At 36.0% G+C, this 14468-nt stretch overlaps 1 protein-coding gene across 6 annotated transcripts in view; it reads right to left on the reverse strand.

Moving 5' to 3' along the window:
• Nucleotides 1-5964: 5964 nt before the first annotated feature.
• The window catches only part of LOC131048134 (protein HUA2-LIKE 2), a 31119-nt gene continuing 22615 nt past the window's right edge, over nt 5965-14468 (reverse strand). For 2 of the 6 annotated variants that reach the window (XM_057982003.2, XM_057981998.2), the window contains 9 exons: nt 13874-14417; nt 9199-9307; nt 8944-9056; nt 8657-8844; nt 8068-8554; nt 7461-7941; nt 6987-7049; nt 6701-6818; nt 5965-6541 (listed from right to left, as the gene is read on the reverse strand). In XM_057982003.2, the coding sequence (XP_057837986.2) occupies nt 6742-6818; nt 6987-7049; nt 7461-7941; nt 8068-8554; nt 8657-8844; nt 8944-9056; nt 9199-9307; nt 13874-14417 (2062 nt within the window). In that variant the 3' untranslated portion in view covers nt 5965-6541; nt 6701-6741. Of the gene's footprint in view, nt 6542-6700; nt 6860-6986; nt 7050-7460; nt 7942-8067; nt 8555-8656; nt 8845-8943; nt 9057-9198; nt 9308-13873; nt 14418-14468 lie in introns of those variants that run through there. The other 4 variants (XM_057982001.2, XM_059220153.1, XM_059220155.1 and 1 more) reach the window with 4 other exon arrangements.

Raw genomic sequence — 14468 nt, forward strand, 5'->3', positions numbered from 1 at the left:
ATCTTAAATGTAACTGCAATTTGGTCAACAATAAGGTCAACACTAGTAGCTTCATCAGATTGGGGAAAGCAAGTAAAAACCTGTCCCAGCATTTATAAAACAAGGAAGTCCATTGAAAACAAATAAGCCATGAAACACACCTCAGCAGACTAAGGACTTGTCTTAAATGTAAAAATGTGTGCTGCCTTCAGTGGAAGAATTGAAACTCCCACTGGCAATCAAATAAGATGCACCTGAAATTTTAAAAATCTCTTGACGCAAATCAAATATGGTGAATCGCCAGCAGAAAACAACGCATCTAATCAGTAGACTAACAACAGCAAATTAATCTAGTAAGACTAGTCCATATATATACTTAAAGATAAAATACATTTCCACAGTCCATAATAGTGAATTTGAAAGCTTCTGGATTATATTTATGTAAGAGTTTTTGATAGAAACACATTAACATGGTTTTAATCTAGAAGCTTTTGAATGCATATATATGCTACTGGCATAGAGTGCCTCAGACAAAAACTGAGAGGCTCCATTGTAATGAAACAACATACATTTTCCACAAGAATAGAATGCTAGTAAGTTGAAAGGAGAGAGTGATATCTGATAATATACTAACACAAAATGTTTTGTTCTCCAATGGAGGAAGATTTTTTCATTGATAAAAGAGATGAATCTTCACAGAATAAAAATAGCTTAATACAATGCATTGAGAGAATGCTACATTTCAAATTTGAAGGCCACATGGCATAGGAGGATATTGACAGACACAATAAGAAGAGGCATGGCCACCCCAACCAGAGGGATTCAAGACAGTCAACAATTTTAGAAGTTCTGTAAGCCTCTACAAGGTAAAGTATTCTCCAAAATGGATTAGGAAACCAAAGAAAGCTCAGGGCACATTGGTGCAGGTAGAATCTTCTGTAGTGACAGAGGTTCCCTCTGTAGTGTGTATGCCAAGGAACTTCGTTAAGGCTTCATACAGCAAAGAAGAAAAAATAACTTTAGCATTGGGTCTGAGGATTGCCTTGCCTGGTGCCTTGCATAATATTTTTTAGGTGGCTTTCCTCCAAAAAATCTTGATCAAAGTTAGTTATGAATTCGCTTTCTTGAAACTAATAGGACTGCAGATTTCAATTTCAACAGTGAAGGTTTTCAAACTCCCATCCAGCACATAATTAATTGTTTGCAAGAAATGAATGAGAATAATAGATTGCAAATTTTCAATAAATCATCACAAAAGACTATGCTGCATGCACAACCTCAATATCAAGAATCTCTGTACTAAGAATGATTTGGAGTATGAGGAAGATTGCCTCATTAAAACACTAACCTTTCAGTCATCGCCTTGGGCTCCCTATTCTATTTTTGGCCTCAAATTCTTCAGGTCTGGACTTGATGCAAGAAGGAACCTCCCCTCCTGCGTTCTAACAAAATATAAAAGAGACTCTATGTTTCAAATAAACACCCGCCCTCCATCTCACCTCCCTCTTGTCTCACCTTGCAGCCCCTCTTCAACTCAGAATCTGCAAACTTAAACCTCATTTCTATCCTTTAAGCCAGCTTTTATTTTCCTTCCAATGTTCTATCTTCATCTTCAGGCGCCCACTAGTTTTCTGTTATTGTCTGTGGTTCAAATTTTCACATGAATGTTTTCTTTTCCATATCCTTGTGCTCTGCCTGCATGGCCTTCTCACATACCTTGGCCGCTACCTTTCTGTACGCAGACCCATGCACTAAGCCCCCCTTCTACCTTGAGTATACTCTCTTTATCACTTCATATTCGATGCTCTTCCAAATCTGTCTTCTACTTGTCTGCCCTTCCATATTCCACGCAGCTCCCTTCTACTCTATGTCTGTGTATAGTCTTGCATCACAATGTTTTCCTTTGTTGACACCTGCAATGGAAAAGTCTCACGTTTTCCTTTTAACCACTACCCCAATCCTCTCTCTTGGCTGCTTTTGCTATGATGCTTCATCTCCTTTTGTTTACTAACTGACTAATAATCTGCAAACAGCTCAATGCCCTTTCAGCTTCTCTCATCGCCCATACCTTCACATATATTTCTACTTAATCCCCTACCCTGCCGTTTGCCCGAATCAAATCAATGGTGTATTTTCACTTTTATTGTCTATCTATTTTCATGCAATAGAGAGCGTTTGTCTTCTTCACTATTCTACTAATCGCAGGATGGTTTTCTATCAATTACATTACCTAGACAGCTTATCCTGTGATCATTACCGTTCATCGAATCAGTTCTTTGGAGCGTTGCATCATCGCCACTCCAAATAACGCCATATTACTACTCCTTTCCATGACCCCTTTTAATACTCGTGAATAGTTTTGACAAATCATTTTGCAAGAACAATGGCCATGCATATAAGGTGATGTTACAATCATGATGTTGACAGAAAATTGTGCAACTTTAGGATAACCAGTTCTCAATTCATTCGATACTCTGACACTGATGGTGGCATTAAAAACCAATGAGGATCAATCATAAATGCTGCAAATACACTCCAAGCATTTGAAGCGTTCCTGCTCCCACAACCTTACCACAACAGGTTTCTGATGCACTGCCCAATTCCGACATGGAGAGAAACCATAAGGAAAAAACCAAAACAAACTAGAACCCTTTTGGTTGATGCTGATCACCATTTAACCTGGGATGCTCCAGCATCAGGACTTCCAAAGCTGGATACACATAATGGATTTCCCCAATATGCCATGTCCTTGATCATGGCTTCAATCAATATGTAGCTAAAAGCACGTTCGTGTTAGAAATAAAGTATTAAAGAGACATAGGTCCTGACAATCAGCATGGTAGTTATAGAGGCATAATTAAACACATTACAATCCAAAAAGGTCAAGCTTGCTAATTATTGAAGCCAAATGTTTTGTTCCCTGATTATGCAATTAAACAATCCCTCGGGTTTTGGCTAGAATGTTTTGAGTTTTTGCAGAAGGAATTCCAGAATCCATCATTAACCTTGATATTGTGTTGTACATACATGGTGCAAGAACTCAGGTAATCGTCAATACAAAATTGGGTATCTCAAACAAATGGCAGGAAAAATGTGAGGATTGCTGGTTTGAACTTATCCTACTAAACAGCACAAATTTAGGGAGATCAACTGACCTCTTTCAAAACTAACCCAGGGATGGAAAGGAACAAAGTCAGGCCTAACAGTCTCAGTGACAACCCAATGGTTCTCCAAAATTGATCATTTTAGCATTCATCTTATGCTGAAAATCAGGACTCTAGGCTTTGACAATTTGGACCACGCACCTGAAAAAACAACAAAGAAAACCTACAAAAACAACTCAAACAAAATATTAATGACATCTTTATCAGAGTGATAGTCGATTTAATATACTGGTTGGTATTGGCACAGAGACTGGTCGAGTATGTTCAATTGTTTAACAAATAATTCATGACTTCAGAATAGGAAGCATTCAGAATTCCTTAGAAATAATATTATCTTAGCTTAGAAGGAAATGTTGCAGCAAGTTCAAAATTACAACATGTACATTAAGGACCACCTTACATTAAATACCCACTATTGAACACAACAAAATGAAAAATATATTTCTAACAAATGGTAAAATGATTCCTTCCAATATCTGCTTGGTATATAGAGTGTTATATTCCATACACCTAAATATGAAGGACAAAAAGAAGGATCAATAACAACGATATACCTAACACGGATATATAGAGGTACAAATATCATTCAAAACTACTCTTGGCATTAGTAACAAAAATTCCTTACTACACTGCTGAGATTCCTAGAGCCTTGCTGAGAAAGAATTAAAACCTTCCATGTCATTCAAAAGTAAAATATAAGTGGGCTACATTTGAAAACAGAAAAAGAAAAGAGCAATTAACAATAATCTATAATAGCAATAAAGCCCATCCTAAGTATCAATGCAAACAATATTTGTTTAAGAGGAAAATTCATGACTTGATAATGAAAAGCAAAATGATTGATGGGAAATGCTCAACAATCTATAAACAAAAAATGCTCCTGAAAACTCAGAACCATCCAATATCTTTCCAGTATTTTTTGGATGGCCTGATGGATGACCATAAGTTCTGCAATTCAAATGGATGAACATAAGGAGAAAATCTAACTCTATCTCCTAATTGCGTATGACTCCAGAATTCACATCAATAGCTAACCTTGATTTTATTAAGCTTTTCTTGTTTTAATTTTTTCTTTTTTGTTGTTATCATAAGGGTGGTCTTTCCTCTTAAATATTTTCGATTTTGGAGGGATCATCTTCACACCATTTAGAAGAATATAATTTTTCAGTGTTTCACAGGGACCCATCGCCCCAAAAGAAGAGTTGTTTCAGGAACAGGGGAATCCCCAAGACTGGCAAATAGAGTCATAACATCCTCACCATCTGCAGGGGATGTTGGGGGTACTGCCTGACATCTCTGAGACGGCCAGGGAATGTCTGGGCTTCCCTTGAACAAAGTTTCTCTGTCATGATAAACAAGATGATGGCATGTACAAATGGATGATATTGGAAGAAGGAAGAGATGTTTACTATAACTTTAGGCATTTAGTGATCAAATATTTCCTAATTTGTAGGTCATGGACACCTTAAGCTTAGTAGATAGTGGAGGAAGCACTACAGTTGGGGTGGTGGTGGATGTAATTAAGTTTTCATAAACATTTTGTGAGTTTTCATTTGTGTTTGTGTTATCAGCCACCATCCCAAATTTTGGTCCATAGTCCCCTGGCCACCATTCCCAAAAGCTACCCATCATCCTGAAAAATAAATTGAATGAATGATTCAATAATCGGATAATCTATTCAACAATATATTTTTCATGGAATCAGAGCGGGTCGATAGGATTCTTTAAAGTTTGGCGAATTTTTTAATAAAAATTCATGGCCTTCTTTTTGGAATATTTTCCAGATTTTTTTTTTGTTGTTTTTTTATAAAAAAACGATTTTGCTTTTTTGAAGGCTTTTTGAGGGTTTTGAGGGTTTCTGGTTCGTGGGCGAATTTCTTTGTGCTGAGCAGCAGTTGATGTTTTTTTAAGGGTTCTGGAGATTTTTGGGCCTGCAACCCGGAGGTTTTTTTTTGCAGATTGAAAATTTTCCTAGGGTTTCTGCAATTTTCGACTAGGGTTTTAACACTTCAGTTCAAGTCGAAATAATAAAAAGCTGACTTAACAAGCTAAATAAGTCGACTAAAAAGCTAAATAAGTCGACAACTAAGATGACTGCTAAAAATAGAAGATGACCATTATAGAAGATACTAATATTATTTTAACACATCCCACTGTCATCTGTTTGTTAACTGTGTAACATAGGTTTTTATGCCTTCTCACAGATCAATATATGTTTATTAATTTACTTACTGAATGTCAGAAGCATAACCTGTACCACCAGATGATAGTAAGATGAAAGGTAAAGAAGCCTAGTCTCTCTCCCACTAAAAAAAAAAAAAAAGAAAAAAACTACTCGCATTATTCAAGATACTCTGCTATTAAACAAGTTGAAAAAACAAAGAGAGATTACAACAAACCGACAATAAATGTACTAGTTAATAATCTTGTATATTCCATTAAAGAAGGGTTGGCTTGCAGTGATAAAAACAACTAATAACCATTCAGTTAGAACAAGGGTTGTTCAGAAAACCCCATAGAATCTAGTTCCCTTCCGAGAATAATGTTCAATTAAAATAACCTCAACATGATACCATACTTTTAACTAGCAGAAGTGGAGGTAAATCTTCTTCTGTAAAATAAGAACCATTTACAAAAGTGTCTACATTCACCAAACGTTTAATTCCATCTCAAGTGAATTACACCACATGTACTTAGCCAAAAATCTCATCACAAAAATATGCAAAACATTCTAAGTCAAAATTTAAAATCAATGAATAAAAAAGAATACAAGTAGCAAAAATTGGTAATTTGAAATTTTGAGCACCACATGAAAAGGGACTGAAGCCAAAAAAATACTGCTCTTCAATATGGCAACTTAGTTTGGAAGGATAGATGGATCACGGCATCCGCTTACCTAATACACTTCAAATTCAAAAGACATTCTAAGACTGTAAATGTATTTTAAGGCAAAATATAGAACTCGGTTTTGTTACAAAGTACATTCATTCATCCCATTAGGAATTACAGGAAGCTTTGAAGAAGAAAATAATTGTATACAGCACCAATTCTCAAAGACTCTGGACAATATGCCCTGTTTATGGCAATTCAATAGAAAAAATACAATTAACAGGACACAACAAAAGCCTGCTGTAACCAATGATCCAATCGTATAGAATCTTCCAGTAAGTCATAATATGTCTCACTGAAAAATAATGTTTTTTGAGAATCTGCAAATGCAGATACAGGCAAAAAGTACAATATGTACAGTTAACAATAATCTCTCTCTCCACCAGCTGTGTCCAGATCCTTAATAACTTACTTGCAGTCATTCTTCAGCTTCCTCCACTGCAGTTCACCTCCCCTGGAGCCTTTTTTAAGAAAAAAAAACTCCCAAAGCATGGTTCACTTGCTCCAACCTAAATATTCAGAAAGGAACACATCAATATATGTTCTTTAACTCAGTCATGGTATGTATGCATAAACATTATAAATTATAATTTAGAACTATAAAACAAAATAATTTGTAGAAAAAGCTCATTTTTCTTGAAACAAACCATAGGAATATAACAAGATACCTTCTTTGATTTTGACATCTCCTCTAATTACAAAATGGGCATCAGTTGGACCTCCAACAATTTTGTGTCGGGATTGCAGACTTGCATGGTAATGTTGAAGTTGTTACCAAACTAGCTGCTGTCATGATTTTATAGTGCCAAATTAGCTGTCCAATTCTACTAAACAATCAACACAAATTGCAACAGATGTATGAATATATTTATTGCACAAAACATGAACTAGGGAAACACTGCCATCTACAACCCAGCTACAACTTTATCCCATTTCCTTTCCATGAATACACACCTGCTAGCGAACTCCTAGAAGCTCCTGGAACTGGTTTCTGTCCTGACATAGGTTTATCTGTTCCTGTTGAAGGCAAAAACATTGTTTGAATCAACCCTCACATCCAATAATTATATACACAAAAGGAAGTCCAAATATTAACTATTTCAGACTTCAGTTCTTGTCTGAAACAATATATGTGCTTAGAAAGACACAAAATTTCAAACAATCACATGCAATTTCAAATGGAAAAATGCTGCAATTAATCTCAATCATGTCATATGAATTCCTAGACATATAAAAATAAGTCTACATATATAAAAAGAAATCTGAATTTTAGCTGCTTTTCAAACTTGGTTCTTTCCAGGAAAAGTATATGCTCTAAAGAAATCACATGCATTCTATTGGAAGCATGTTGCAGTGAATCTGAGTGAAATCGCCAATTCAAAAAAGATGTTAAGAGTCATAAACTTCCATATGGTGTGGTTGTCAAACCTGTGCATAAGGTCAACATGCTCTCATTTCTTGCTTGCAAAGAATGTTGTTCCTCTGGTCTCATGCTACCAATATTACCATATATACACCTCCCACTTTCATCTTGCAGTGATTGTTTGATTTCAGGAGCAGATGATAAGGATGAACTTTGCCAAGTTTGTTGCAAATGGTGCTGACCTTCTGCCCCTACAAATGAGAATTGGTTGGACGGCACAAAAGCAGGTGGCAGTGGGCGGTATGACTGCTGAGGAAAAGACGTATTACTGCCATGCATTTGTTGGGCAATAGGTGCAGAATTACTAATCCCAGATACATTACTCTGTAAAAATCCATATGTGGTTGAAGAATTAAAAGCAGTGGCACTTGTGCAGGACATAAGATATGCTGGAAAGTTGTATGAAGTTGCATCTAAACCTCCTGTATGGTTGCTCCCTTGTTGATGTTGATGTACTGTTCCCGGTAAACTTTGACCTTGGACCTCCTGCTTGCATACAAGCCTCAAATGTTATTTAAATTTTACCAATAAAAGCATTTCTATTTGATGTACTGAAGCATCTGCACTAAACAAGAATATATAAAAAATGTCATAACCAATTAAGGTACTCACATTACAAGATAAATATGGCATAGGCAATACAGGCTGTGAGACAAAGGGTGGGGAGAGAGGAGGTGGAGGTGGAGGTGGTGAAGGAGGGGGCGGTGAATCAGGCAATGGTGGAGGAGATGGAGGCATATCCTCTGGTAGTGGAGGAACCTGTGATAATGGTGGATACTGATTGACCTCATTCAGCATTGCAGAACCACCAGGGCCCACTGATCTTGAGTCTGCTCCAACTGTATCATTCTTAAAAGAAATTCCATCATATTCAGAAGACGGTGATACATCTTCCATTTCAAGCTCCCCTTCAACATCCTCAAGAATGTGCCGATGCCTTTCTAAAATATAAGGTGAGTTGTTAGTTGGTTCTGGTACTACTTCAGATATCCCTACAGGAGAACTATCTTCAACTTTCAGCCCGTCACTTGCACATGAATCTTCTTCATCTTCATACATTTGGGACAAAAGGAACCCAGGAAGCTGAAAACTTGCATTACTGGAAGAAAATAGAAAGAAGCTGTTAGAATTCTGAAATATTATTGAGAATTTAAATTTTAGGATTGAAGAAACAACCTAAAAGAAAGAATAATCTTCTCACCTCCCATATTCATTATCAAGTAAGCCTTCCATTTCTCTAGCTGGATCATCAAGAGCACGCTCTGCTCGAGGCATACGTCTAGGTAAAGCAGTAGTTGTCCTATCATCAACTAGAGACTCAATCTCACTGATGTGCCTCCTTATAACAGGCTCGGGAAGAATATTACGCTCAAGCCAAATCCTCAATACCTGATGAATGCAGATTGTAGTGACAAATAAATAGTTTAATACAAAGTTCAAACTGCAAATGTCATTGGTGTCTGATCCCTACATGCTAATACAACTAACCTTTAAACATTGACGGCGATTTTCACGTGCAACATTTCCAGGAGGAGCAGCAACACTCAACATTCGTGGGAGTGCAGATTGGACAGCAGACGAATACATATCTCCAGCAATACCTTCAAAGAAAATAAGAATGCAAATGATCTAAAAAATATTGAATAGACTTTTCTATTTCATGGTCAAACAATCAGATTGCATGTAAGTGACAATAAAACCAATGTAAACACGTAACTGTAGCCAGAAAACATATAAAAGTACCTTTATGCCCACGCGAGCATTGTGTGATAGAATCAACCAAAAAGAACAGGTCTACTCTTTTATATAAACTTGGCTCATGTTCCAACTTGTGAACAAGAATGTCCACAACCTGCACCAAAATTCAAATCATATCCAATTAGCTTATTGTTACTAAGTCAAATCAGGAAAAGAATGTCAAATATAACACGAAACAGGAAGATTGGACATGGAAATTGACTGTTGGTGCAAATTATGATGACAATTCTGTTCATTTCGTTTCTGTAAATTGAAATTCGAAGTTTAAGTTTCACAATTCAAGGTATGTCTTATTACTTATTTAAAAAATTTAACAAACTCAAAAAATATGCTATAGTTGGAATACATAACACATCAGAAGTCTCACACTAAATAATCTATGAAAATGAGATTATTTGTTTTGAAGAGACTGTTAAAGAGAGACGTACAACAAACAAAGCAACAAAAAGTCAAAAGTTCAAAAAGATGAAGGCAGAAAACATCAACTATCACAGGATTGAAAAACAATTTCTGACCTCATATCACTCATTTATTTTGGAAAAAAGATGCATCACATATCTGATCTACATAAACCTGGCTATTAAATCCTTTCATTGGGAAATAATATGGCCCATAGTATTTAAATTTGCAGGTTACTTGTTAAACTCACAAGCACTTGAGTAGTTGAGCGTGCCAAGAAATCTACCCTATTACACAGAGGTGAGTCCCAGCAAATTTTTGTCCACAACTCACAGCAACTGCGGGTACTCGCCAATCCATGCCAAAAACTCAAACCATGGCCTGCAAGCTGAAATGGGGGTTTCTTTTCTTTTTAAATCCTCCACACCTCCCTTCTCTCATACAGAGATCATTTTCTTTGAGCTCTTATTGTGGCAGGATTTTGAAAAATCTTTCAGATGTCTATTTTTCCTACTTACTTTTTTAATGACTCCGAGAGCTTCTTAATTTGCCAACTATTGCGAAAGATTTTGCCCTGTCAGTGAGTCCAAGTCAAAACTGGGTCTGCCAAGCTTTCCCCAGGCAAGAGTTCTAGAAGTGTGATATGCACATTGCAAAATACCAAATTTTTTAATTTCCATTATAATACTGGTACACTAAAAGAGTTAATGAAAGTTCATCAGATTTTCAACAGGATTATTTAGACCTGAGCAGCAAAATCCAAAATAAAAGTCCCTCAAACCACATCACTTTCATTGCCTACAAGAGTGAGTATTTGTTTGTCTAGCCAAAACAATCCAGAGATCTTGAGACATGAAATGCTGCAGCTTGTCTTACCATCCACAAGCCTCAAAGTAATCAAACATCTTGTTTTTTATAAGTGTGACCCATAACGACTTAAAAAATGATGTCAAGTGTAAATGTGGCGTATGTCTAACTCTATTATAAATACATTATCAATTTTACTCTTAGAGATAACAGTTCATTGATATCAAGGATAAGCATGTGACTCTCAAGAGGCATCATGCTCACACATGAGGCTCAGTCTCTCAATTACTCTAGCTTTCAGGATTTTCATTTTTATTTTAAACATATTCCAAAGATAAAACAATTACATGTGAATGAAATTATTGTAATCATGTGAATGAAATCCTTGTAACGAGAGGGAGTTCCCGAACTTCTAAGATTCAAATGTAGCCCTGATAACTGAGAAAGCATAAATTAAGATTTGTATAAATTCTACAATAGTCACTGACATCAGAAAGTGACTTTAGAGAAACCTGAAATAATTAGATGAGGCTTACAACTCTGTACGTATAACAACATTATTGCATCAAGAGAATTGAAAAGTGATTCCATAAGCTCTTCATTCTTAAAACTTTCCAAAACTACGATCTTTTAAAAAAACCTGGCCATATTTTGCAGGCTTCCCGAGTTCAACCTTCTTGTTGACCATGTTGATAATCAGCAGTGTATGCCAGGTCCCATACATGGTCATTACCTGCCAAAACTATTGGGACATTCACCTCAAAAAGATTCACCAATCAAACAATTTATCCAGAAGTCCAATGAAGCTCCTCAGACTGCAAATTGAAGCAATATCTCGCATTGTATGGATATGTGAGGACTGTGATGATTAAGAAAGGAGATGTCTTAACAATGGATTGTCCCTGTCAAAATCTGCTTTCTCCTTTCCCATTCTGATAAGAAATGCATCAGAATAACAATAACATGGCATGTACACAGCTTCATATCCATATTTACAAATTTGGCAGACTGAAATTTGAATCGACTTGGGAACTAAGCACAAATTTGCCAAAACAATGCAATATTTCCTATGATCTCTTGCAATACTATCTTCCCAAAAAACACAATTTCCAATACACATCATAGTGTCATATGATCAAAAAATTACAAATCTACGTAAATAATTAATTAGTAGACATGATTTTGCCAGCATTAACATTTTTGCCAGTTGAAGGTAAAATCATGTGGATATCCAGGAGACCATTGAGCATTTACAGTTACCAGCAATTGCAGGCTTATTTCCAGTTGCAAGCAGAGGGAAATACACGCAGAATCCATGTGAAGCTGTTTGAATCCTGTCACACCTGTGGTAAGTTGCATTTTGCCTTACAGGCACATTTTTGCCTTTATCGCTGAGTTTTTGTGATTACTCAGCAAAAAGTTACCAATTTTTTTGAAAATTATGGGCAAGTGACTAGCAAGATATTTAATCTCACAACTCAGACAAGTTTTTAATCTATACTCAGTTCTATAATCACAAATCTGTACTATGAGAAAATACCAATAAAACCAAGCAAGAGAAGCAATGTTAAAGAAATCTTAAATGCCATTTAACAAAATTATGGTATTCACAATATAACAATTGCATATACAGTGGAAAACTTTCAATAAAAAATGAGCAAAAATAGCATTCGCTGATTATATTAAATCAATTATTCACAATACAATAATAAGATATTTCACACTTGTGCTTAACCCTAATCCATGCATCAATATTGTGGGCACATCAATGTAAGAAACCAACCACTAAGTGGTATTACAATAAAATATGTACAAAATGGTGTATAAAACATGCAACATATACACCACATATCCAACTAATTTCCTGCTTTTGAATACTTTTCTTAGAGGAGCACAAGATGGATAAAATCAGTCATTAAGACAGTTATGCCCATTGATTGCCTGCACCAAGAAAACTTCTCAGCACAAATAGATTTGACAGTAAAACAACAATATTATCCGAAGTATCAGCCTTCTCCACCAATACCTTATTGTCTTCAACAAAATGACACTGCGCATCAATAAGCTTTGTCCATGCACATTGCATTTTGACTGTAGCAGTGTATCTTTATGCCTCTCTTAAGCTTTGTCTAAGAATGATAGATAGGATTCTTCGAAAAATAGATTGCACTTTGACTGTAGCAGCACATCTTTATGGATTTCCATAAGAAACCATCATCTGAACAGTCTCTAACCATACATCTTCCTTGCATGTACTCAGCTTTTGTATTTGTAGCAGTGGGAAGGAGAGAGGGTGTACAGTCTATAAGGGGTGTAAAACATGCAACGTATACAACACGTATCCTACATCACAGGATTGGGCAAACAAAATCATCTCTTAATGTTTCGATCCAACTGATTCATGAGGAAGAACTGTAAACATGTTTATATCATAAGTCACTAATTATTACACTCTTAACTCCAAAGACATACTTCAAGGACTTTATAATGACATAAATATTTTAAACAGAATGATTTTTACAATTAAATCGAAGCCTGGACCCCAACTCCCCTCTTGATATTTCCTAAATAATAAATATAAATATTTACTGAAATTTTTGTTTCAGTAAACACACAATGATTTTTACAATTACATCGAAGCCTGGACCCCAACTCCCCTCTTGATATAAATTAATAATATAACTATTTACTGAAATTTTTGTTTCAGTATATTGCATACTTTAATCAAAAAAGTGAACAAGAACTCAAATTCTTGCAACTGAAATTCAAGAAGGGTCTTGTTTCTCTGCTGTCATATGTCAGCCAGCCATATTTTTCAAACATACCTTAAAAATTTAAAATCAAAAAGAAAATCATGTGATTGCCTTTTTGTATGCCATTTAAATGTGGTATGTCACCTTACACCTGAAATCAACTAAATTCAAACATACATTTGACAATGCATGCATATACCGCTGAATACTAATTTCCTAGTCCAAAGTTAGGACCCCTGCTGTCCAACCCACAAGCATGCCTACACACACTATTCAAGTAACTTCAATCATATCATGGGCATTCAGTAGTAACTCCTCCTATCACTCCGTCAGTATTAGACCAACTATTAATCTCTTCTTTCCTCCCCTTCTAGTCCATGGAGTTGTTTCACTGTTACCATAATGGAGCTTCATTTAAGTCTGTAATTACTAATTAGTATTATAAAAATCATAATTTGAAGTGATCAGGATTATGATATTTATTATTTAGTAAACCAACAAACTAAGAACATGAAAGTGATGAAGAAGGAAACTATACAAGAATAAACAACTCGCACATCTACTTTGGTGATGCAACCAAAATCCTTTGTAACAATCAACAATGGTAAAAAAGAATTGTGTGATGACTCTGGTCTTGAATTTATATTGCCTTGACAGCACAAATCAAGTGTTGTAAACCATTGAGCAAAAACCATGCTTACCTCGCCTGCAAGGCCATATTTTGCACACTCAATAGCAAGTCGTGTTGCTCTTCCAATACTATCCTTGCCCCTTGAAAGTGTTTCAAGCATCCCTTCAAAAGAATCCCTTGCAATGGCAGCTTCTGCATCAATATTAAGCATCCCACTGACAGATTTTCTTCCCGAACTGGATTTGCGCTCTTCACTCATTTCTCGATCTGCTATATGCATTGGAGGCCATTGATGTGTATTTGTTTCAGGACTTCTAGATTCAGCATGGAAGAGCACATCACATGCATCATCATCTGCCGAGTTCCCAGAGAACATCGGCTGTGAAGGTGAACTGCGATGATGTGAACTTCCCCTTTGAGCTGGAGAAGGGCTAAGAACTAATGGAGGTGCATACTTGTTAAATTCCATGGATGTAATAGAATGCATAGCAGCAGAGCGTGCCTGTTGTTTAGCTTGAGCGGCTGCAATCAGTAACTTCATCGATGTAGAGGATGCAGAAAACCCTGAGTGTTGTGATGATATTTTGAGCTTTACTTCTTTTGCAGCTTCATAACTAACAATGAGAGCATAAGCAGTCAAAAACAAAATGAGAGTAAACTACAAA

This window comes from Cryptomeria japonica, chromosome 1 (assembly GCF_030272615.1).
Source record: "Cryptomeria japonica chromosome 1, Sugi_1.0, whole genome shotgun sequence".
Classification (NCBI taxonomy): Eukaryota; Viridiplantae; Streptophyta; class Pinopsida; order Cupressales; family Cupressaceae; genus Cryptomeria; species Cryptomeria japonica.